At 42.0% G+C, this 26,576-nt stretch overlaps 2 protein-coding genes across 5 annotated transcripts in view; one reads left to right on the forward strand and one right to left on the reverse strand.

Annotated features, from left to right (window-relative positions):
* LOC106573693 (zinc finger CCCH domain-containing protein 18) overlaps nt 1-16,531 on the reverse strand; it is a 29,839-nt gene extending 13,308 nt beyond the window's left edge. For 3 of the 4 annotated variants that reach the window (XM_014148975.2, XM_014148973.2, XM_014148971.2), the window contains exons 1-9: nt 16,329-16,531; nt 14,513-15,438; nt 12,568-12,652; nt 11,922-12,073; nt 11,704-11,799; nt 11,288-11,445; nt 11,143-11,172; nt 10,771-10,888; nt 10,273-10,562 (exon numbers count right to left, since the gene is read on the reverse strand). In XM_014148975.2, coding sequence (XP_014004450.2) covers nt 10,273-10,562; nt 10,771-10,888; nt 11,143-11,172; nt 11,288-11,445; nt 11,704-11,799; nt 11,922-12,073; nt 12,568-12,652; nt 14,513-15,424 — 1,841 coding nt within the window. In that variant the 5' untranslated portion in view covers nt 15,425-15,438; nt 16,329-16,531. Of the gene's footprint in view, nt 1-10,272; nt 10,563-10,770; nt 10,889-11,142; nt 11,173-11,287; nt 11,446-11,703; nt 11,800-11,921; nt 12,074-12,567; nt 12,653-14,512; nt 15,439-15,551; nt 16,279-16,328 lie in introns of those variants that run through there. The other variant, XM_014148972.2, reaches the window with a different exon arrangement.
* A 442-nt stretch (nt 16,532-16,973) lies between these two features.
* Nucleotides 16,974-26,194, forward strand: LOC106573692 (thyrotropin-releasing hormone receptor). Its single transcript, XM_014148970.2, has 4 exons — nt 16,974-17,296; nt 19,482-20,167; nt 20,312-20,735; nt 23,343-26,194. The coding sequence occupies exons 2-4, from the start codon at nt 19,689-19,691 to the stop codon at nt 24,180-24,182; spliced, it is 1,743 nt and encodes a 580-aa protein (XP_014004445.1). The 5' UTR covers nt 16,974-17,296; nt 19,482-19,688; the 3' UTR covers nt 24,183-26,194.
* The last annotated feature ends 382 nt before the right edge of the window (nt 26,195-26,576 follow it).

Raw genomic sequence — 26,576 nt, forward strand, 5'->3', positions numbered from 1 at the left:
ACGGATGAGACCCAAAAAAGTACAGTTGAGTGCTCAAAACAAACCCGACTCAGACGTTGCAAGAGGCTTTTGCCCGTGGCACACCATATGGCAAAGAATCCCGAAGATGGAAAGAGATAACAGCTGCCGTTACAAAATACATCTGCAAAGACATGGCCCCAATTTACACGGTCGAGAAACGGAGGTTTCGTGAGTTGGTGCTAACACTCGACCCAAGGTACCAAAAGTAAATTGATGTGTGACACGTATTAAGGCCAAAATAACATGCAAAACAGGCAAGCCCCCCCCCCCCCAAAAAAAAAAATATATATTTCAGGCTTATATTTATTTTGTTTGCAACAATAGTTTGTGTTTTCTATTTACCTTTTTCGATTTTATACAGTCATATTTAATATTTTGTTAAACACTTAAATTGAAAATTTGCACAGGTTCTAAATAAAATAAATAATAAAATATTCGTAAGTACCTTTTTATTTGTTGAGTATAATTCAAAATGTAACAAGAAATAGGCCTTTACATGTGTTCATTTTATATAAACTATTTATTCATTGAATTTACAGAAAATGTGCTAAATCGGGATATGTATCATTATCAGGATATGAAATGACCTGCGATGGTGCTTTGCTGTCATTTAGAATTCAAGGCACACTTAACCAGGATGGCTATTACAGCATTCTGCAGCGATACGCCATCCCATCTGGTTTGCGGTTAGTGGGACTCTCATTTGTTTTTCAATAGGACAATGACCCAACACACCTCCAAGCTGTGTAAGGGCTATTTGACCAAGAAGGAGAATGATGGAGTGCTGCATCAGATAACCTGGCCTCCACAATCACCTGACCTCAACCCAAGTGAGATGGTTTGGGATGAGTTGGACCGCAGAGGGAAGGAAAAGCAGTCAAAAAGTGCTCAGTATATGTTGGAACTCCTTCACGACTGTTGGAAAAGCATTCCAGGTTAAGCTGGTTGAGAGAATGCCAAGAGTGTGCAAAGCTGTCATCAAGGCAAAGGGTGGCTACTTTGAAGAATCTAAAATATATTTAGATTTTTTTAACACTTTTTTTGGTTACTACATGATTCCATGTGTTATTTCATAGTTTTGATACCTTCACTATTATTCTACAATGTATAAAATAGCACAAATAAGGAAAAACCCTTGAATGAGTAGGTGTGTCCAAGCATTTGACTGGTACTGTACACACAAAAAAAAAAAAATCCATAAAAGTCAAAGTGAAAAGAATTGTACACATTTTTACAAATCAACACAAATTCAATAACTAAAATAGTTGTTGCTTAAGTATTCACCCCTTTGTTTAGGCAAGCCTAAATTAGTTCAGAAGTAAGATTTGGCAATAACAAACCGGAAATGGAATATATCTTTAAGTGAATCATTATGCTGTGGATGATATAATAAACCAGCTCTGTTAACTTAGTGCCTCAAGTGAGACGGGACAGCAAGGTTACATCATGAGAATCTTTCCCAAACATCAGTGGCAATAAGTGAGGTGGGGGGGTGCACAGCTCAGCTAAACTTCCAAGCTGAGCCAACTGATGGAAGAAAGGACTTAAGGAGGAAGTATTACACTTGAGTCGATGACACAAACACTGAGGGAAAACAAGCACGTCAATACTCTGTGGGCGTCTCAGTGCATGCAAGCTGATATTAGTCACTGCTCAGTGAAAACAGTGTGTGACAGCGACACTACTGTAAACGACTTAAGCCGGGTGTACACTACACGATTTGGCCCTGATTTAGATGTCCCAGACAATGAGACCCTCAATGAAACACTGCAAGGAAACATGGCCACCCTCAATGATACACTGCACGGAACATGGCCACTCAACGAGACACTCATAATAATACTAATAATAATAACAGATACTGCATGTCTGACATGGACGGGATGGGCAAGTTGCATCATGTTTCGTATGCAAAACTCCTCCCTCACCACCCTTTCCAAACAAACCCAGAAACTAGGCACTCCTGTCATCGAGAAAGAAAACAGTGAAACAAAATACATTACTTCCTGAGTGAATGAGTCAATCAATGCTCTGTCTACAGGCTATGCTACAAACTGGCAAAGGAGACCACAATGAAACTCAAATCAGGGTTATTTCTGTATTTCACCTTTATTTAACCAGGTCGGCAAGTTGAGAACAAGTTCTCATTTACAACTGCGACCTGGCCAAGATAAAGCAAAGCAGTTCGACACATACAACAACACAGGGTCACACATGGAGTAAAACAAACATACAGTCAATAATATAGTAGAAAAATAAGTCTATATACAAAGTGAGCAAATGAGGTGAGATAAGGGAGGTAAAGGCAAAAAAAGGCCATGGTGGCGAAGTAAATACAATATAGCAAGTAAAACACTGGAATGGTAGAAATAATGGGGTGTAAAGGAGCAAAATAAATAAAATACAGTAGGGGAAGTGGTAGTTGTTTGTGCTAAATTATAGATGGGCTATGTACAGGTGCAGTAATCTGTGAGCTGCTCTGACAGCTGGTGCTTAAAGCTAGTGAGGGAGATAAGTGTTTCCAGTTTGAGAGATTTTTGTAGTTCGTTACAGTCATTGGCAGCAGAGAACTGGAAGGAGAGGCGGCCGAAGGAGGAATTGGCTTTGGGGGTGACCAGAGAGATATACCTGCTGGATTGCGTGCTACAGGTGGGTGCTACTATGGTGACCAGCGAGCTGAGATAAGGGGGAACTTTACCTAGCAGGGCCTTGTAGATGACCTGGAGCCAGTGGGTTTGGCGACGAGTATGAAGCGAGGGCCAGCCAACAAGAGCGTACAGGTCGCAGTGGTGGATAGTATATGGGGCTTTGGTGACAAAACGGATGGCACTGTGATAGACTGCATCCAATTTATTGAGTAAGGTATTGGAGGCTATTTTGTAAATGACATCGCCGAAGTCGAGGATCGGTAGGATGGTCATTTTTACGAGGGTATGTTTGGTAGCATGAGTGAAAGATGCTTTGTTGCGAAATAGGAAGCCAATTCTAGATTTAACTTTGATTGGAGATGTTTGATGTGAGTCTGGAAGGAGAGTTTACAGTCTAACCAGACACCTAGGTATTGTAGTTGTCCACATATTCTAAGCCAGAACCGTCCAGAGTAGTGTTGCTGGACGGGCGGGCAGGTGCAGACAGCGATTGGTTGAAGAGCATGCATTTAGTTTTACTTGTATTTAAAAGCAGTTGGAGGCCACGGAAGGAGTGTTGTATGGCATTGAAGCTCGTCTGGAGGGTAGTTAACATAGTGTCCAAAGAAGGGCCAGAAGTATACAGAATGGTGTCGTCTGCGTAGAGGTGGAGCAGAGACTCACCAGCAGCAAGAGCGACATCATTGATATATACAGTGAAAAGAGTCGGCCCAAGAATCTAACCCTGTGGCACCCCCATAGAGGCTGCCAGAGGCCCAGACAACAGGGCCTCCGATTTGACACACTGAACTCTATCTGAGAAGTAGTTGGTGAACCAGGCGAGGCAATCATTTGAGAAACCAAGGCTATTGAGTCTGCCGATGAGGATGTGGTGATTGACAGAGTCGAAAGCTTTGGCCAGGTCAATGAATACGGCAGCACAGTATTGTTTCTTATCGATGGCGGTTAAGATATTGTTTAGGACCTTGAGCGTGGCTGAGGTGAACCCATGACCAGCTCTGAAACCAGATTGCATAGCGGAGAAAGTGCGGTGGGATTCGAAATGGTTGGTAATCTGTTTGTTGACTTGGCTTTCGAAGACTTTAGAAAGGCAGGGTAGGATAGATATAGGTCTGTAGCAGTTTGGGTCAAGATGACCGCAGCTACTTTTCAATCTTCCAATCTTTATGACTTAACAGGCCAAAGTCGCAAAACTTGTAAACAGGAAAACAAATGCCAAACCCCTTTTAACCAACAGGTTGCCCTGCCTAAGAATTTACATCACGAATATGACAGCAAAACACAAACGCGAGTTGAGCCAGCTTAAAACAACTATGATTTCAATTGGTGGTCACAAACGTGAGCAAATTATAAACAATAGATGAAATGAATCGCAGAAAGGAAAAGTTAGTCAGAGTTCTAGATAGTGGGTGGAAAGATTTAAACAACGCAGTTTGGAATGACGATCAGGGAACCATCTTGCTTGTGACTAGGGCTGTCCCTGACAAAAACATCTTGGTTGACAGAGTCGTCGGTTCTTTCGACCAATTGATTTGTCAACATTTTAAAACATGTATTTTCCCATATATAGACACACCCTATGTCAACTATATGTAGGATTCTGAGCTTGTCTGATGCTTTAAGCACAGCAATTAAAAATCAAGACACAAAAATGACTAAAGGAGCCAGAGATCAATATAGCCTAACCAGAAGAAAACAAATCCTGTTCCCAACCAGACCCTCCTCCTCCCGGTGCTGCTGGCATTTAAAGATTCTGCCATTATGATCCTGAAGTTGCCAGTAATCGGCTACACCAGCGGTCGGCAACCTTTTCCATTTGGAGTGCCAAGTTATTGTACCATTTCTACGCGTTCCAGTTATGATTTTCATACGCACATTTTTGTGGAACAGTTTAACCTCTCTGGGCTAGGTGGGACGAAATCGTCCCACCTACGCAACAGCCAGTGTAATCCCGTGGCGCGATATTCAAATACCTTAGAAATGCTATTACTTCAATTTCTCAAACATATGACTATTTTACACCATTTTAAAGACAAGACTCTCGTTAATCTAACCACACTGTCCGATTTCAAAAAGGCTTTACAACGAAAGCAAAACATTAGATTATGTCAGCAGAGTACCGAGCCAGAAATAATCAGACACCCATTTTTCAAGCTAGCATATAATGTCACATAAACACAAACCACAGCTAAATGCAGCACTAACCTTTGATGATCTTCATCAGATGACAATCCTAGGACATTATGTTATACAATACATGCATGTTTTGTTCAATCAAGTTCATATTTATATCAAAAACCAGCTTTTTACATTAGCATGTGACGTTCAGAACTAGCATACCCCCCGCAAACTTCCTGTGAATTTACTAAATTATTCACGATAAACGTTCACAAAAAACAACAATTATTTTAAGAATTATAGATACAGAACTCCTTTATGCACTCGCTATGTCCGATTTTAAAATAGCTTTTCGGTGAAAGCACATTTTGCAATATTCTGAGTAGATAGCCCGGCATCACAGGGCTAGCTATTTAGACACCCACCAAGTTTAGCCCTCACCAAAGTCAGATTTACTATAAGAAAAATGTTATTACCTTTGCTGTTCTTCGTCAGAATGCACTCCCAGGACTTCTACTTCAATAACAAATGTTGGTTTGGTTCAAAATAATCCATAGTTATGTTCAAATATCCTCTGTTTTGTTTGTGCGTTCAAGACACTATCCGAAAGGGTAAAGAAGGGTGACGCGCCCGACACGTTTCGTGACAAAAAAATTCTAAATATTCCATTACCGTACTTCGAAGCATGTCAACCGCTGTTTAAAATCAATTTTTATGCCATTTTTCTCGGAAAAAAGCGATAATATTCTGACCGGGAAACCGTGTTTTAGTACAAAGAGAGAGAAAATAAAAACATGGGGTCGCCTCGTGCACGCGCCTCAGTCTCATTGTCCTCTGATAGACCACTTACCAAAGGCGCTAATGTTTTTCAGCCAGGGGCTGCCTCGACATCATTCAGCTTTTTCCCGGGTTCTGAGAGCCTATGGGAGCCGTAGGAAGTGTCACGTTACAGCAAAGATCCTACATTTTCAATAAAGAGAGTCAAGAAGCCCAAGGAATGGTCAGAGTGGGCACTTCCTGTACAGAATCTTCTCAGGTTTTTGCCTGCCATATGAGTTCTGTTATACTCACAGACACCATTCAAACAGTTTTAGAAACTTTAGGGTGTTTTCTATCCAAAGCCAATATTTATATGCATATTCTAGTTTCTGGGCAGTAGTAATAACCAGATTAAATCGGGTACGTTTTTTATCCAGCCGTGTAAATACTGCCCCCTAGCCCTAACAGGTAAATATCATTTATCATTTATCACTCCTCTCTTCTCCAGACCATTTCCGGAGACCTTCTCCCCTTCCTCACCTCGCTCATCAACTCATCCTTGACCGCTGGCTACGTCCCTTCCGTCTTCAAGAGAGCGAGAGTTGCACCCCTTCTGAAAAAACCTACACTCGATCCCTCCGATGTCAACAACTACAGACCAGTATCCCTTCTTTCTTTTCTCTCCAAAACTCTTGAACGTGCCGTCCTTGGCCAGCTCTCCTGCTATCTCTCTCAGAATGACCTTCTTGATCCTAATCAGTCAGGTTTCAAGACTGGGCATTCAACTGAGACTGCTCTTCTCTGTGTCACGGAGGCTCTCCGCACTGCTAAAGCTAACTCTCTCTCCTCTGCTCTCATCCTTCTAGACCTATCTGCTGCCTTTGATACTGTGAACCATCAGATCCTCCTCTCCACCCTCTCCGAGTTGGGCATCTCCGGCGCGGCCCACGCTTGGATTGCGTCCTACCTGACAGGTCGCTCCTACCAGGTGGCGTGGCGAGAATCTGTCTCCGCACCATGCGCTCTCACCACTGGTGTCCCCCAGGGCTCTGTTCTAGGCCCTCTCCTATTCTTGCTATACACCAAGTCACTTGGCTCTGTCATATCCTCACATGGTCTCTCCTATCATTGCTATGCAGACGACACACAATTAATCTTCTCCTTTCCCCCTTCTGATAACCAGGCGGTGAATCGCATCTCTGCATGTCTGTCAGACATATCAGTGTGGATGACGGATCACCAGCTCAAGCTGAACCTCGGCAAGACGGAGCTGCTCTTCCTCCCGGGGAAGGACTGCCCGTTCCATGATCTCGCCATCACGGTTGACAACTCCCTTGTGTCCTCCTCCCAGAGTGCTAAGAACCTTGGCGTGATCCTGGACAACACCCTGTCGTTCTCCACTAACATCAAGGCGGTGACCCGATCCTGTAGGTTCATGCTCTACAACATTCGCAGAGTACGACCCTGCCTCACACAGGAAGCGGCGCAGGTCCTAATCCAGGCACTTGTCATCTCCCGTCTGGATTACTGCAACTCGCTGTTGGCTGGGCTCCCTGCCTGTGCCATTAAACCCCTACAACTCATCCAGAACGCCGCAGCCCGTCTGGTGTTCAACCTTCCAAAGTTCTCTCACGTCACCCCGCTCCTCCGCTCTCTCCACTGGCTTCCAGTTGAAGCTCGCATCCGCTACAAGACCATGGTGATTGCCTACGGAGCTGTGAAGGGAACGGCACCTCCATACCTTCAGGCTCTGATCAGGCCCTACACCCAAACAAGGGCACTGCGTTCATCCACCACTGGCCTGCTGGCCCCCCTACCTCTGAGGAAGCACAGTTCCCGCTCAGCCCAGTCAAAACTGTTCGCTGCTCTGGCACCCCAATGGTGGAACAAGCTCCCTCACGACGCCAGGACAGCGGAGTCAATCACCACCTTCCGGAGACACCTGAAACCCCACCTCTTTAAGGAATACCTAGGATAGGATAAAGTAATCCTTCTAACCCCCCCCCTTAAAAGATTTAGATGCACTATTGTAAAGTGGTTGTTCCACTGGATATCATAAGGTGAATGCACCATTTTGTAAGTTGCTCTGGATAACAGCGTCTGCTAAATGACTTAAATGTAAATGTAATTTATAATAAAGTCTTCATATCTCAAAATCAATGTCGTGGTTAATAAAAACTGGAAATGAAAATTAGACTAATCTTAAAGTAACTTCTATTGCCAATATGTAAAAATAGCCTACATAAAGCCAACAAATAAAAACATTGCAGCCCGCAGGTAGAAAATATCCTGATAAAAACAAATATCCTATAAATCACATTGGCAATGCATGGCCGGTCTGCAAGTAACTTGAAACACTATCAATTACTAACTTGGATCAGGCCTGAAGGCACTTGAAAACTTGCAACATTGTCTAAAATATTGTGGGCCCTCAGAGTTTCCGGAGCCAGTGAGATCCAGACAGACAGACACAGCTGTAAGCCATTTGCGCAATAGATAAGTAGTAATCAGGTTGGCCTTTTTTTCAAATAGGCTACATTGAGGAACTATTGTCATTCTCAATGGATGTAAAAACAGACTTTGTTTACTTGCATTTTGAGGCGAAGAAAATAAATATTTGAGAAACTCCACAGTGATGGTGAGTTAAGACAATCATAAATCGTGTCAGATACCCAAATGTGCACATTAATAAGCCTACATTTGCATGCCAGCCAGGTAGCCTAGGCCTAGTTTATGCGTAATCAGGTGCGCGTCCTTACTCAGGATTGACAGGAGCGCTCCAAACAAAAGACAATAAAATGACAAGTCGTAAATGGAATTAAATAAACCAAAACGTTTTCCTCACAAGTGTGCCTAGGTTGTGTGCTCAGCAAACAACGTGTCCACTCCTACAATGACAAAGGTAAGACTGTAATAATAATAATTGTAATAATAATATATTCAATGCATTAACAGAAATTACCATAACCAAACAAACATTGTAGATTAAAAATGATGGTAAATGTACTACTGGTGATACTGGTGTGCCACCCCCACGGCCTCTGCAATGGATTATTCCACTCAGACAGGGGTGAATCAGACAGGTGTCTCATGTGCCATATTTATTTATTTATATATATATATATATATATATATATGCCACTCCGACTAAATAAAATCTCAGTCGACCGACAGCCAATCGACCAAACAATCAACAATAAACTAAATGGGGTCAGCCCTACCTGTGACATAATTTGGAGGATTCCTATCAGGTAGAAACAGAAACCAAATACATTCCAGCGTCTTGCAGTCATACATGTATATATTTTCTAGGCATGTGCCTCACCAATGATATGGAAGTAGTGTGGAGTATGACCAATAGCTGCCTTCCAGCTCCCTGTTATCTTTAGGTGCTGACAGATCTGTTAACTTAGCTCCCCAACAGACGGAACAGCAAGGTTACATCATGGGAAACTTTCCCAAACATCAGTGGCCATAGGTGAAGGTGGGTGGGGGTGCATAGCTCAGCTAAACTTCCAAGCTGAGCCAACTGAAGGAAGGATATACTTGAGGAGGAAGTATTGCACTTGAGACTATTACACAAACACGAGTATAATATGTGGGCATCTCAGTGCATGCAACCTGATATTAGTCACTGCTCAGTGTACAAAACTTAAGCCGGGCGTACACTACACGACCTGGCCCTAATTTAGCTGTCCAAGACAAGTTAAGATCGGAGAAAAAAAATCCCCAAAACAATACCTCTACGGAGGTATGTTGAGACATCGCAGCCTTTAACCTCAGCTCAATCAGTGAAGGGACTGGTGTCTTACTGACACTGTATAGGCTACTGTATGTCTAATATTAAAGAAGCCTAGAGGTATTGCTCGCTTGAGGTAGAGTACCTTATGATAAGCTGTGGACCACACTATCTACCAAGAGAGTTCTCAGCTATATTTATTCGTAGCCATCTATTTACCACCACAGAACGATGCTGGCACTAAGACCGTACTAAACCAACTCTATAAGTGATAAAATAATTTATATGTTTAAAGATAATGATTAAATAATTCTACCCTGAAACGTAACCATTAGGGATTATAGTTTATGTAGCATGTATAAGGAATAATTAAAGTATTAAACATAAGTATGATTTTAATTCACTTGTATGTGTCATTCACACATTGCAGGCTCGTATCTGAGGAATGTATATCCCTGAATAAATGTGGCTCATCTAAAACTCTTCCCCCTAAGCTGCTGCTGGTGTCTTACTGGAAGCCTCTTTTTTTCCTCTATTCTATAAAGAGCTATGCTCATACACCACAGTGCATTTTAGCTAGGCCACTGGCTAAGAAGAGCCTATGATTCGAAAATAAATATAAAATGGGGTCTTTGTGGGTGATTGAGTTTCAATGTGCCTTCAAACTGACCAGGAGTCAGTGATCTGCAATGTTAATATCCCAGTCAGATACAAAATCTACATTGGATGTCAAAAGATGAGAACTCTATGACCAGACCCTGGTCAACTGAACTGTAAATGTTCACTGAGCTTTGCTGCGGCAGGGCAGGTGTTTATGACCAGCCACAACAGGTGTCGTGTTTACAGCCATGACACAGTCTGAGAGAAAACCCCAAACTTCCATAAGAGGTGTGTACTATATCTAACCCTAATCAAGTGAGGGTCTCTCACTGAGGTGTGTTAAGTGCTTTGTCCAGAGGACATAATAGTAGAGCATATGCTACTCACTTGGGTAGCATGTTGGTGTCAGTGGGGGACCTGGGGGAACCTTTAGGGTGCTTGTCCTCCCCCTCCTTCTCCTGAGGTTCCCGTGGTGGCCGCTCCCTGACAGGCCTCTCCTTCTCATCACGCTTCATGCGATCCCTCTCCCACTCCTCCTTTCGGCGCATCCTCTCCTTCTCTCGCTCCCTCTCTCTTTCCCTCTCGCGTTCTCTCTGCCGGCGTTCTCGCTCGCGGTGGTCCCGCTCTCGCTCGCGGTCGCGATGGCGCTCACGCGGATCCCGCTCTCGTTCACGCTCCTGACATTCACACAGGTGGATTTGTGAACACTCGGTCATGGTCCTACAGCAAGGCTGCTTTAATGGTTCCTTCAAGATCATCTTTAATCAATAAGCCTACCCGTAATAAAGTTAATATGTCTTTGTATTAATAAAGTTAATATCTCTGCGTATTAGTGTTTGTAAGGCGTGTAGTCCTTAAGGGGTGGACATCTCTGAGTGTACTCACACTGTAGTGGTAGGGCAGAGGGGTCTCTGTGTACTGCACTCTGAAGTTCTCATACTGTCCCCCTCTCCAAAAGGCCTCCATCTCGTAGTCATAGTAGGGATCAGCATAAGGGTCGTTACTGAAAAGAGATCCCAAACATGTGAGGGGAAATCAAAGTATATAGGTGAATAGGAAATAAGATCTTTGTTTCATATGGTTGTGCAGCTACATGCTCTATGAGTATCTTTATGAGTCTCTGTATCATATATTTGTATCAAAGACAATTAATTCAGGGCCATGTGCGGCTGATGGCAGGAGTTGTTTGGAAAGAGAAAGTAAAGATAAGAGCTGCGTGAAAAGAGGATGCTGCTACTTCCCCTCCATTGTACTTACGGATAGACTGGGTCTCTGAACTCCACGTCACTAAGGGGAAAGGCAATAAATGTATTAAATATGAGACGTAGTCTAAAAACATCCACAGGCAAGATATTTTGCACTCACTTTAGGTCTCTCTTTTGACCAGAGCTGTTGAGCTTACCCTGGGTCTCTGATTTCTCTGGTTATGCGGTAGCTGCGTTCCCTGAAGAAGTCGTTCTCTTTGTCAAAGTCTCTCTCATCCTCTCCAATGGTCACGTTAAAGCGTTTCTCCTCAAAGTCCGGCTCCTGCTCTTTGCGTATGGTGGCTTTCTTCAACACCTAGAGAAATAGGGCAACATGTACATGGAAAGGTCACTACTGAATCATAGTCTACTGACTGAAACCACCATAAAGTGGTTACACACACACACTCATTGATTAGTATAAAGAGGCTTCACGAGCCAAATGTAGCATGGGAACCTCTCAGAAAACATGTTCATAAAAAAAAGTATCAAACACGAAATCAGTTGGTGCTGAAACATAACCTATACAGAAGGGGAGTAGATTTAGCTTGTGAGAGCTGAGAGGGTGTTGTACCTCTTTGGCGTGTCTCAGACCCCTCTCCCAGGCACTCTCCACAGGAGGCTCCACTGGAGGAGGGGGTGGAGGGAGTTCCTCAACAACAGGTCCACCCTGAGACAGCGGTAAAAGACAGTAACAGACATAAATACAACACATTTACACACGTAGCCTACACACACACTTCAAATCATACAGCCATGCAGCGGCAGTGAGAGGTCAGAGGTGGTGCATACCCAGGGGTTATTGCCTGGCATGAGAGGGTGAGGTGCTCCAGGTGGTGCCCCGTTGGGAGAGAAGGGGTCTGGCTTGGAGATGAGAGAGTAGTTGCCCTTGTCATTGACCCCTGGATGGATGAACCTACAATTCATACCCCAGGTGCAGTTACCTGGGAAAGAAAAACAGAACAGTTGGTATCATTTTGTGATAACGGATAAATGGGAATTGGAAAAAGCATATGTTCATTGAATACAAATACTTTGAAGAAAATTGTGGTTGGATGTAAAATTGACATCAATCATCGGTGTATGTGGTTTAGCTCCTAATACTATTCCATTACCACATTATCTTTATGTAAGATATGAAGTACAATGCTTCCCCCTGCTGTCTGAAACCAGTGTATTCAATATCACTGCCTCACTGAACACGTTTCAACAACAAGAGACATGCTTCACAGGCTAGAGAAGCAGCACATCAGAGAAGCAACAGAATGCAAGGTTTGTGTTAATGATAAAGTGGCTTACACTATCTTCATCATGACACGTCTTTGGTGTAGAATCGAATGCTCTAGTTGCACACGCAATGTTTGCACAGTGTAGTTTCGTCATAATTAAGACGGGTGCTGTACACGCGTGTGGTGCACAGGAGAGCATGTCGAGGTACCTTTCAAAAAGAAGCGGCAGATGGGCCTGGGTCTGATCTTCCTGTCCATGGGGTCCTTCACCTCTCCCTCCTCTAGGTCATCATCCTGCACAAAGGAAACAGAACCCAGGCTAAATATCAATCTACTTACCCATGTGTATAACTGCTGTAACCTTATTATGACACTGGAACAGGGTATAAATTGTATTGCATGGCAAGTTTTTTGTATTGTTACATTGGTTCTGACTTTGCAGTCCTGTACTTGATCTGATCTACTGTTTTGATTCCCTCCCTCATGTTAGAGTGTGAGAAGCCCTGTATACTCAAACAAATCACTCTCTCAATGAAAATGACAACAATACAGATTGAAGACCGAGACAGCATATACAGTGCCTTCAGAAAGTATTCACACCCCTTTACTTTTTCCACATTTTGTTGTGTTAGAGAATTTAACATTTATTAAATTGAGATTTTGTGTCACTGGCCTACACACAATACCCCATAACGTCAAAGTAGAATTATGTTTTTAGAAATATTTAAAAATGAATTACAAATTAAAAGCAGAAACGTCTTGAGTCAATAAGTATGGCAAGCCTAAATAAGTTCAGGAGTAAAAATATGCTTAACAAGTCACATAAGTTGCATGGACTTTGTGTGCAATAATATTGTTTAAAATTATTTTTGAATGACTACCCCATCTCTGTACCTCACACACACACTTATCGGTAAGGTCCCTCAATTGAGCAACCACAAAGACATGGGAGGTTTTCCAATACCTCGCAAAGAAGGGCACCTATTGGTACAATAGTATAAATAAAAAAGACGACATTGAATATTCCTTTGAGGATGGTGAAGTTATTAATTATACTTTGGATGGTGTATCAATACACCCAGAGATACAGGCGTCCTTCCTAACTCAGTTGCCGGAGAGGAAGGAAACCGCTCAGGGATTTCACCATGAGGCCAAAGGTGAATTTAAAACAGTCACAGAGTTTAATGGCTGTGATAGGAGAAAACTTCAGATGGACCAACAACATTGTAGTTACTCCACAATACTAACCTAAAAGCACAGAGTGAAAAGAAGAAGCCTGTACAGAATACAAATATTTCAAAACATGCATCCTGTTTGCAACAAGGCACTAAGAAAAACAGAAAAAAATGTGGCAAAGGTATTTTATGTCCTGAACACAAAGCACAATGTTTGGGGCAAATCCTACCCAACACATCACTACGTACCACTCTACGTACCACATATTTTCCAGCATGGTGGTGGCTGCATCATGGTATGGGTATGCTTGTCATTGGCAAGGACCAGTACGTTTTTCAGGATAAAAATAAACGGTATAGAGCTAAGCACAGGCAAAATCTTAGCGGAAAACCTGGTTCAGTCTGCTTTCCACCAGACACTGGGAGATTAATTCACCTTTCAGCTGGACAATAACCTAAAACACAAGGCCAACTATACACTGGAGTTGCTTACCAAGACGACATTGAATGTTCCTGAGTGGCCTAGTTACAGTTTTGACTTAAATCTGCTTGAAAATCTATGGCAAGACTTGGAAATAGTTGTCTAGCAATGATCACCAACCAATTTGACAGAGCTTGAAGAATTTTCTAAAATAATAATGTGCAAATATTGTACAATCCAGGTGTGCAAAGCTCTTAGAGACTTATCCAGAAATAGTCACAGCTGTAATCACTGTCAAAGGTGCTTCTACAAAGTATTGACTCAGGAGTGTCAATTCTTATGTAAATTAGATATTTCTGCATTTAATTTTTTATACATTTTCTATAAAAATGTCTAAAAACATGTTTTCATTTTGTCATCCTGGGGTATTGTGTGTAGAAGGGTGAGAAAAATTATGAATCGAATCCATTTTGAATTCAGGCTGCAACACAATGCGGAATTTGTCAAGGGGTAAGAATACTTTCTGAAGGCACTGTAAACCCCATTTACATTACTTACATCTATCTCTCCTTCGTCAATCTCGCCATCATCCTCATCCTTCTTTTTGTCACGAAAGGAATCTCTCCTTCCTCTCTCCTGAGCCCTGGACTCTTCAGGCTTCTTAGGTGGACCGTCTTTCGGGGATGGAGGAAGGATTGGTATTTTCGCTTTCTTTTTGATGCTCTTGTCCTCTTTCTCTTCCTCCCCATCTCCAGGTCCTTTCTCCACCTCCTCATCCTCGTCAGGCGCTAGAACATTGGGCTCCTCAGGAACCTCCTCATCATAGTCCAGCTCATGTTCATCAAGCTCTCTAGACACAGATGACTCCATCTCATTCACCACCACCACTCTCCTCCTCCGCCTCTCTTCCTCCTCATCTTCATCATCTACCTCTGCTGTCTCTGCTGCAAGCTTGGCTGATGGTTCCCCTCCTTCACCCCGCTCTTCTTCCTTCTCATATCTGGACATCTCCTGCTCAGCCAAGGGGGATGACCTCTCCTGCTCTGGCTCAGAATCAGGGGACTTAGGAGTTTGGCTGACCTGGTCCTCCTCTTCATCCTCATCAGCTGATTGGCTCACCTGTCCCATCATCACCATCCCCACTGAATCCTCCTGCTCCTGTTCTAAACCAGTATGGCTATCCCTTCTACCGTCTCCCACTTCATCATCCTCTGGGTCAGAGATACGCTCCTGAACTACCCCCTCATCTTCATCATTATCCAGCTCAGAGTCCCCACCTCCACCACCCTCTTCATCTAACTCGTCATTGTCTTCATCATTCAGGAGCTCGCTGTCGGAGAGCAGCCTGTCCTCCTCCTCGGGGGATGCCAGGAACTCGCTGTCAGAAATGCCCTTCTCCTCTTCCTCTGGGGACTGGGGCGACTGGTTGGGGCTTTCAGGGGACTGGGTGGGGCTCTCAGGGGTGTCCATTGGAGAATGATCCACTAAAACAGAGTAACATCTTTGATTATATAAAAGTGTCTTATTAAAATGAGAATACATTTCTTTAATACACAAAAACAACGTCTATGGGCAAAATACACATTTTGGTACATACCATAAACACACCATCTACTTTTTGGAGTAACTAGTTACAAGAATTTGGTAGGAGGATTTACTAACCAGCTAGTGACTAAATATCATTATGGGAGTCATTTGACTACTGCCAGCTATCTATTTCTCGATACAATATGTCAAAGAGCGCTAGCCATCTGATCAACATTATAGCTACTACATACATTTCGTAATCAGATACATGCATGTAGCGAGAAGGCATCCGCCTCCTCTCAAAAAGAGTCAACTTCACGCAGGTCAATAACAGTCGGTCAGAGATTATTACACATTAGCTAGCTGGCTAGCGAATGATAGTAGCTATCTGTTTCAGCCAGCAGGTGATCATCGCTTCCTTTAATAATACATCAGATTAAAACTCGGGTACTCTGTGTTTACAGTAGAACAATGTCATAGGTAGCTAGCCATCTAGTAGATAAGCAAATCAAGAGGCAACTTGGGCGCTGTAGGACGAGACGTATCGTTAGCTTGATAGTTAGCGCTTAGCTACAATACTAGCTAACTACCGGGTGAAGCAGGCCCGAAAACTGCCAGGGCTCTAGCAGACAAGAGACCAACGTCAACGTCTGATTTGTCTTTAAAAGAAGCCACAATGCGCTTAACCAAAGGTGCAATCAACCAATACAACTGAAAAGCAACTTTACACAAGCGAAATACCGCTTTCTGGTCTGCTATCGAAGCATGCGTGTCTTGTCTGTTCAATTAACAATGCAGCCCTCCCTCTAAAAACACCAGTAGCTACACTTCAAATATTTTCAGTCACCTTTCCAACCTGAACCTCTTTGAAGACAGGTTTGCGGCGTTAAGAACAACCCAGTCTCTTTCTTTATGTCTGACGCTCTACAATAAATAATTGTATGGTTATTTATCTGCTATGCATGAGAAAACAAAAAAAACCTACACGATACATTGAGAGCGGCCATTACCGTGACGTCATCAAAATACGACACTGTCAGTTTAGCGATTTGGCTTTGGCGCCACCGTGCGCTCAATAGGAAGCATGACTTCAATAACTTAAAATACAACTCTGTCACTGTTTATGGTGTCATTGTATATATATTTTTTTACCTATTTTCTATATCCTATTTTAATATTAGCCTAATTAGGGTTAGCCTACATTGGTGTCAGGAGTGGGATGGTGCTGGCGGGAGGCACATGGTGGTGATGGACTTGTGAAGGTGAAGTGCAGGTGGGGATTTCTGAGGGTGGGGGGTAACACAATACAATTACCTACTTAGTCCTGGACTAGTAAAATGTTTTTATGGTAATTTTGATATAGGCCTAGACCTACTGTTGTAATTCAGGGCATAATGTAAATTGTAGACTAGTGATTACTATCAGAAAAATATAACCTTCCATGTAAGAAAGGCTCCAGACATAAATAAATGTAGCCTTCTGGCTGAATTATCTATATAATTCTGTATTCTTGCATGCAGAACGGCATAGTTTAGGATTCCATGGGTTAATGATAAACAAAACATCGCTGTGGCAGTGGTTCAACGCGAGGTGGGAGACATGAGCTATGACGAAAGCGCATGGACTGCGTTGGAGAGGCTGTGAAGGCGCATCATAGTCTATGTCAGCGCATTGCTGGTCTGCAAGACTGTAAATTCTCTTAGACAACAGAAACGAGTCTTAACTGCACAGTGTTCAAGGTGAATAACAGAGCTGAAAATAATTTGAAGAAACGAGAAATTGGGAAGTGTGTCTATGCGCAAGAATGAATATAAGGTAGGTGCGCAAATGTTGAGATTGACTAGTGCAGGAGAGGTGCAAGGGATCAAAGTTATTAAAGGCATAATTAATTGTCACATTGTTTGCCTAATACTTCACTGAAATTTTCCTGCAAAATTCACAATTCATTCTTAATCATTTCTGGACCCTGCCTCTACAGCAGGGTTCTGTGAAGTATTATTGTGGGTTTTTGGAGACAACATGATAGGTAGGCTATGAATTTGAAAATGACCTGTAGTGGGGAAATTGTAGCTGTCGATTATTTTTTTATGATATATATCTCATATAGGGTTATCAGGTCCTCAGTGATTAATTAATTTGAATATTAATTTATAAGTTTGAATATTGATTAATGAGTTTGATGATTAGTTAATGTCATTGTTTTCAATAATTATGCTGATCCATATGACAAGATCATTTTTGTTCATTTACTTGTACATTTTAAGTGTCAATAGTCCATGATGCCGAAAGATTGTGATGAGCCTCTATGAGCCACATATTTTGAACAACTCTTACTGGACTTGATGGCTTCACATGCTGCTGTCACATGCAGGCACAAAAACACTGACAGATTGACAGATTGACAAACAAGCTCCAAAATGTTTCTTCCATTTATGACCATGCTGCTATAGGGAGACATGCACAATCTCCAACAGCTTAATTAACATCACATGACTTCAGTTACCACCATATAATTTCCAACAGAATCAGAATGAAAGTTTGGCATCCATCACGACACAAGACAATATAAATCCAGAGCCCAGTGTAATAATGACATTCTGGATTGTGTGTGATGATCAGAGCAACCAATGACAGCAGAGAGTTCAAACTACAGAGAACACAGTAAAGATATGTGTTGTTAGATCAGTAGGCAAAAATGAAACAATGAAATTAAAAACATTAAATGTAATAGTTACAGCAAAGTATCTGTGGCCAGCCAATAAGCTTACTTCTATTTTTAAAGACAAACCTAGTAAACAAACACATCTATAGTGTATTTAACAATTTATTAAATGTACAGCCTGTAGCTGGTAGATGATGACCTATACTGACCATAATACAGAAGTATTATTCTTCCAATCATCTCTGCATAGCGATGTTAAAATTGCTTCAGACCAACAGCCCAACATAATGAAAATGTAGAAATGGGTAAAACTAAGTTTACTGTGAGATGTGGGGGGAAGGTGGTGTCTGAATTATGGTGGGCTTCAGTTAAATTACTTTTCATTTCATGTCCACCTCAATTTATTAGAGGTATCCTCTGGGGAGGAGGCCCAATCTCATTTACATGGCAAGGAGACTGAAAAGATCAACAGATGTCTAGATGGCTTTCACTCACTAAATGTGTTGCACTCTGACTAAGCCTAAAGCAGATTTGAAACACAGTCTTTGAAATAAGAGATGAGGTTCTTGGTGTGATATTTGTATAGAGTGTATTGATGTTTGTGTTGAATTCTATTGATATTGTGTTGAATATATGAAACTATTAGCTGGTATAGTACTTCACCCAGTCATTTAGCTTTTCAACCAGTTTTTGCAAAAGGTCATTTATATTCTACTGAATATTAATCTGCATGATCTGGGCTTCAAGTAAACATACTGTATGTTGCACATGCATGAAAGCACACATTGGAATTTGTATATTTACCAACCTAAATGAATCATTTTGGAAATGTCAAGTGTCTGATAAGTGCTGGCATGCTTTTGGGGAATTTGTTATGCTTAACTAATACTGTGCAGAACTAAAATGCCTCATTTGAATAATGTTCTGTGGGAGCTTATAATGTCTCCCTATGGTTTCCCCTATATTCATTTAGTGTTGCTAAATTGTTGCCACCGCTGCAAAAATATGTCTTTTTTTTATACAGTATAGTATATATATTTCTGCCAAGACACGCTTTTAGAACATAGGTGAAAGAATATAGGGCAAACACTGCCACCTGTTGGTCATTTTTATTGCAGAGAACGAAACCATCTGTAAAGATGGTTTATAATGTTTTGTTTTACCACCATGTGTTGAGCCAATTGTTTTACTCCTAATGTTGACATTAAAACAAACAGCATTTATCTATCATGTCCAGCTAAGTGTGTATTTAGCGATTGCCAATGCATGTCTTTCCAAAGGTAGATACTTTGATAGTAGTATTCTTTCAATTAACTACAATAATTGTTCTATTTTCAGGCGGATCAATGGCATTCTCATTTGTTTAAAAGGGCTAAAGGCAGAGGAAAATTAGCTTCAACGTGTTGATTTGATTAATTAAATCAAATTATAACCCTGCAAAATAATTAAATAGGCTGAAGACAGACGGAACATAGTACACCATTAAAGGGGTATCATTAGCAACAAATACAGAACACGTGTAGGGACATTTATTCCTACATTCCCATGCTGACATATCACACACTCACACATGCCAGTTCCTATGTCCTTCACTCTCTCCATCTCACTCACATAGAAACAAACTCATCACCTGCAAACATGACAGAAAATGTAAGCTCAAGGATGGACACCCCAACCAACATTTCCTTGGTGGGACCAGGGGACCCCATATCCCAGTCTCTGGAGTACAAGACTGTGGCAGTTTTTCTGGTTCTGCTAGTCTGTGGACTTGGCATTGTGGGTAATATCATGGTGGTTCTGGTGGTCCTCACCACGAGACACATGCGTACGCCCACTAACTGCTACCTGGTCAGCCTGGCCATAGCGGACCTGACTGTGCTGGTGGCCGCTGGTCTTCCCAATGTGTCAGACAGCCTGACGGGTACCTGGGTGTTTGGGCATGCTGGCTGCCTTGGCATCACCTACCTCCAGTACCTTGGCATCAATGTGTCCTCCTGCTCTATCACAGCCTTTACTGTGGAGAGGTGAGTGATGCCTCAACTACCGTAACCCCTTTATACCTCATCAACCAAAGCATTAACAAAAACTATTTGGAATAATTTGCTGTATAAATGTCTTTGGAAAACAACAAGCCAAAGTGTCTGTTGTTTGTGCTTCTCCATTTCCAGGTACATTGCTATTTGCCACCCAATGAGGGCCCAGACAGTGTGCACGGTGTCCCGGGCCAAACGGATCATAGCAGGGGTGTGGGTGTTCACCTGTGTCTACTGCATGCTGTGGTTCTTCCTGGTGGATATCCAGGTAATGAAGAGCGGCAGCATCCAGTGTGGCTACAAGGTGTCCCGTGACCTCTACCTCCCCATATACCTCATTGACTTTGCCATCTTCTATGTGATCCCTCTGCTCCTGGCCATTGTCTTGTACGGCCTCATCGCCCGCATCCTGTACCTCAATCCACTCCCCAACCGGCCTGATGCGGGCACGGTCTCCTCTGGTGCCACCACGCTCCGCAGGAGCTGCAAGGAACCAGCAGATGGAGGGAAAGGGGGTCGTCAGGGCCGCCCGAAGAGCACGCTCTCCTCCAGGAAACAGGTGCGTGCATCACAGAGCAAGAAGCCCCCTTTATGTCCTCCTGTAATTGGCATCCAATGGCTTTGGTCACAATTGACCCCAGCATAATCTTTACCCTGCTCTCTGATCTCCACGGATTAGCGCATGATATCATCAAAGCATCATGTTCTTCCTATCACTTGGGATAAGTGGCCTGCTGTTTGCAGAGTCAACTGCAATGCCCACCTTGGTTATGACTGACCTAAGGGTGAAATAGCTGTAATGGTTTCTGGAGCTGTTGGAGTAAAAGGCTTTCTCAGGGGATCTGAGTCTGTGGTGTTGCACAGTGCCAAGTGCCTTAGCCGTAGCTTTATTATATGTGTTCTCTCAAAACTTTACAGTATTGTACATTGTGTACTCAGGTCTTATGCCTGAAAACCCAGATTCCCCTTGTCCATTTAATATGAGGGTAAGCAAGGCCATATTTGTATGTATGTTTTGATTTCACCCATCCTATTGTATCAATTGTTTCCAAACACATGTGTATGGTAATACCCACTTCCTTAGCAAATTCATGTAATTATTTATTTTCACATTGCCTACATAACAGAAGCATTCAAAATATGAATACCTATCTAATCACAATGTTATAAAACAGTAAGTAAACAGTGGCTTAGACCTTCAGGCTCTAGAAATTCAACCATACTGTAGAATGAAGAAATTAACTCCCGTTTATCAGTCAGCATTAGCAAAATCCTTTGCATGAGACACATTTGGCTGAGGAATATCACACAGCCAGTTAGTGCTTGCTCGGTATGGCAGCATTGTAGGCTACATGTATTGCAATGGGGAAATAAAACAAAGGATTGTAAAATCATACACATAGACACACACACAATAGTCTCGCCTCTGAAATAATGACTTCCCCAGGATTTCCAGTGCAGTGCACCTGCTGTGGGATACAGTATCCTTATTATCCACAGGTCCCCAGCTATAATGATGTTTCAAGGCTGAAATGAAAACATAAAAACCAGAAGACTGGGTACAGCAACAGCTGTCAGTTCTGTGGCAGAAAAGTGAAGAAAATAACATATGTCATGTCAGGATGCTCTAAATGACCTTGCGTGTGTGTGTGCGTGCATCGGTTTTCGATTGTGGGTAGATCTTAATCGCAAGTGTTCAAGGAGCTCCATTTGAGCAAAATATTTGCATAACAAGATTTGTAATTTCCATTGAAGTGTGCTTAATGCAGCAGATGATTATAGTCTCAGTTCTCCAACAGTTAGTCTTTGCTCTTTTATTTATTGGACCTCTATTTGATTTGCTGATAAAAATCTGATGAAGTTCTGATGAAACTCCTGGAACCTACAGATGTAGGATCTTAATTTGAGCCAGTTTGCTACAGCAGGAAAATAATCCTGCAGCAACAGGAAATGTGAATTCTTATGTGGATTATGATTCATGGACATTTTTGTAGAGGTTAATACATTTTTCGTAAGGGAAAATCAAGTCTGAAATTTCGTAGCGGAAATTACAAATTTCAGAAGCCTTTTTAAACCTCAAATACACTACAAGTTTTATATTTCCTGTATTCAACGTAATTGAAACCTGCTATGATCTGCAGCAGCTTTGTTTGTGATCTACAGCAGTCTGCTTTAAAACTCCCTGTGCTGGTGATGCGTTATGAAAATAATAAGATGCATATTCAAAATGTCACAGTGATCCTTAGTGTCATTATCTTGCTGTTGTATAATTAAAGCCTCCACCTCCATGGCTCTCTCCGCTTCAATTAAACGCTTCAATTTTTTTATTTCACTCAAGGTTGCTGTCATCGACTGCCGTTTATCAAGGGAACCTTATCTCAAAAAGCATTTAGCTTAAAGAGGCCATGTATGATACGAGTATCAACCTCCTCTCTTTTGTGTTGCCATGATCAAATGTAGGACGACAAATAAAAGGTTTTGAATTGGTGAGAGTAAAGTGTTTAAAATTCGTACAGACAAAAAGGTGAGCAGGGGATAAAAGACAGCCTGTGCCATTGTTTGGGAGTGATAAGGCTAATCAGTGGAGTCTTACGGTGGTTCTTCATCTGTCTCACCGGGGTTCTAGAATGTCTGCCTGTGTGTTGTCGCCATGGTCACAAAACCAGGGGCTAAGGGTCTCTCTCTCTCTCTCTCTCTCTCTCTCTCTCTCTCTCTCTCTCTCTCTCTCTCTCTCTCTCTCAAATGGGGGTCTGTTCTCCCTAAGACACTGGGGCCCCCTGTGGCCTCGTTGACATAATCCACTATGCCTGCTGGCCAAGGCCAAACATTCTCTGGTTAAGAGTGGCCACAGTGTGTCTGTTTGCTTGATACAAGGCTCTCACACAGATAAACACTGAATTGTGGAGTGCTAAAGGTAATCTCTAATGTAATGTTGAGTGCGATAAGGGAATCAGATTAATGATACTGTAATACGTCCCATAGTATTTAACTGTGCTTCTGATACCACTGAATATGACAGTTTGACACATGTTTAAACGGTTATGTATGCATGTTCATTCATTGGATTTAAAAGGTTAATGGCTTAGCCCAAGTTTATTGTGACATGAGTGAACATACAGTATGCATTAGATCTCCCCTGATCTAATCTCTCCTGTCTTTCTCACAGGTCACTAAGATGCTCTCAGTGGTGGTGATCCTGTTCGCTTTACTGTGGATGCCCTACCGGACCTTGGTTCTTATTAACTCCTTCATTGCCACACCCTACCTGGACGCATGGTTTGTTCTGTTCTGTCGGATCTGTATGTATGCCAACAGCGCCATCAACCCCGTAGTGTACAACCTGATGTCTCAGAAGTTCCGCTCAGCGTTCCGCGGGCTCTACAGATGCCAGAGGCAGGAGGCCCACCACCGCACCCTCTCCATGATCCAGAGCGGCTACAGCATGGCCAGGGACCCACGCACCCCACAGCAGACCAGCAACGGGACCAAACAGGGGGCCAGGAGAGTGACCTGCACTGAAACAGTGACAGAGTGGCAGAGCAAGGACACCTCCCCAGCCAAAGAGAAGAAGGATCTGGATCAGCTGAAGGAAGATAGGAAAGACACAAGCTGTGGTGAGATCAAATCAACACCTCAGCAAACTGAGATCAACTCCACACCTGGGCAAACTGAGATCATGTCCACGCCTAGGAAAAATGAGATCAAATCCACACTTGGGCTGAATGTGATCAAATCCACACCTGGGCAAAATGAGATAAAATCCACACCTGGGCAGAACGAGATCAAGTCCACACCTGGGCAAAATGAGATCAAATCCACACCTGGGCAAAATGAGATCAAGTCCACACCTGGGCAAAATGAGATCAAGTCCACACCTGGGCAGAACGAGATCAAGTCCACATCTGTGCAAAATGAGATCAAGTCCACATCTGTGCTAAATGAGATCAAGTCCACACCTGGGCCAACTGAGATGACTGAGGCAGGAATGAATCACACAGTGCTATAGATAAAACAAGCCTGTTTTCACATGAGGAAGTGAGTATTAGTCATTCGCCAATTCAAACAAATGTTGGTAACATATCAAGCCCTTGACGGGTATTGCAGGATGCATTGGAATGGAAAAGTCATCCATCTCATTACCCTTCAATAATCACTATCACCTATTGTAGAATGAAACGATTCTGGCCAATAATACTATATACATTTAGGATTCTGGATTTTTGGCTGTTGCATAGTCACAAAAAGCATCATCAACACGTGACGGAGTGGTATGGACCGCTTACAGGGATCACTGCAGGTCTCCTCTGCTCTTGTTAGTGCATTTCATTAGGTACACAAATGTTGTTAAGCTCAGAGGGAAAGAGGAATAACATGCTGTTCATAGAGAGCGAGAGAGCACTGACTGCCTTTAAGGGATGCCTCAAATACATTTTTAGAAGTGCTTTTAGGTATGATGCTGCTTGCAGTGCTCTTCTCATCATTCAGTTTCAAGGCCCTAAAAATCAGATGTGAAATAGCAATGATCTGTCCTCCCTGCAGTCCAGGGACAACACTGTAAAGCACTGCCATTTGTTCTGCATAAAAGCCCCGGCTCAGAGCACAGGACATGTTACAATAGTTGTATCTCCACTTTGCCAAGAGGTACATGTTAATGTTCTGGGGTAACCGTGGTTTGGAGACCCATTCATTTGTGGCTGAATGGTATTCAACGAATGCAAACAGAGTACACAGGTTAAATGCCCATAGATGTTTAATGTTTGGGTTAATATCCGGATAAACAGCAGTCGTAAATTATCCCTTAACAATGTTTGGGGAAGTGGGAATATTAGGATGCTGGCCTTCAAAGTGGTTCAGCTGACCCAGCTCTGCGAAAATTAGTTGAAGTTGTTGCATTATTGAAAGAGTGGCTCATCCGCTATCTACACATCCACACCTCATTATGAGTCATGGTCCCAGCCCAACCTAGGCTGAGTCTCTTTCAAATCACACATCCTGAATTAAAGTGGATTGTGTGCAAATTCTTTATCCTGTAATGAGAATACCACTCTAGTTTCAGTCATTTCTAGTGAGTAGCCATCAAGACATTTATAGATGAGTAAGGTCTGCAGCATTTTAATACAGATAGTTTCAGTGCCACAGATTTAGTCATCATCCAGTTAATGTCATACACGTATAGGTCCCACGGCTATTCTACAGTATGTGATCTCCAATCCCAGTGGTCGGCAGACTATTACGTTTTATTACACAAATATCAACACATTTCAAATCTCTAATAATACGTTTTTTTTTTTGAGAAATAAGTTCATCATATTGAGACTCTGGTGGATCCTTTGATACGAATAGAAATGCCTTTTAACACTATCCAACAATTTCATTCCTGAATGTCTTTCCAAAAGTATGTTTTGTTCAGTCCCTGTCACTTGGTCTCTTTTCAATGCTTTTTTCAAAGTCTTGGTTCTCCCTCTCTGTCTTCCCAGTTTACCTTGTCTTTTATTCATGCCATCTAAATCCTGTGCCTCAAAGAAAAGCACTGAACATTTCTTCCTACATCATTGAGATGGGTTGAGAAAACTTCTGTCATTTTGCCAAAAAAACTGTTGAAACATAATTCATGTTTTGCTTTGTATTTGAAAAGCAGAACATCATTCTGTTTGTTAAGGATAATTACAACATTCTCAAACATAACTGCCAAAGCTACAAATGTGGCATAACAAAACACTCTTTATCTAGTTGTTTACACAGTGTATGGATTTGCTGATAGGATTTTGTAGTGTTATTTGGATGCTGGCAAGCGTGTATATTTTTTGGACTGATTTGATTTTGTTGTCATTATTGGGAGCTAGAAAGCTTGCCACTTTGATATTGTGTCATCAGTGCGTTGTAATCTCAATCTTAGAATTGTATTTGATATGCTAAACTGGTGATTGTAATGATAAATAAGCTATGTACTGGTGTGTGGTGTACAGTATATGCACGAGCAGTAAGTACAGTGTTGTGTTTACAATTTTGACAAAACATAATAAATTCATCCAAAACATATTTGTCAGCTATTTCGTTATTCTTTGCCTTTGTTTCTTCATGAGCATCTTGCAGGAAAATCAGTATGGAAAGCACAATCGAGATGTTTCTAATGGAATAGATGTTTTTGCACTGCAATGGTTCTAAAATGTACTTTACAGCAATGAGTCGGAAAATCATTTATTTTCGCCTAAGTGATTAAGTTAATTGGTTAATTCAGTGCTTTGTTAACATTTTATATACTGTATATATATATATATATATATATATATATATATATATTTTAAACATTAAAATATGGCTTTAAGGTTATTTTAAATAAGAAGTTCAGTTGCAGAAGAGGATTTGGTTGAGTTGCAGCATTCTATTTGTAAAATTAAAG

The sequence above is a fragment of the Salmo salar genome, chromosome ssa16 (assembly GCF_905237065.1).
Source record: "Salmo salar chromosome ssa16, Ssal_v3.1, whole genome shotgun sequence".
Lineage (NCBI taxonomy): Eukaryota > Metazoa > Chordata > Actinopteri > Salmoniformes > Salmonidae > Salmo > Salmo salar.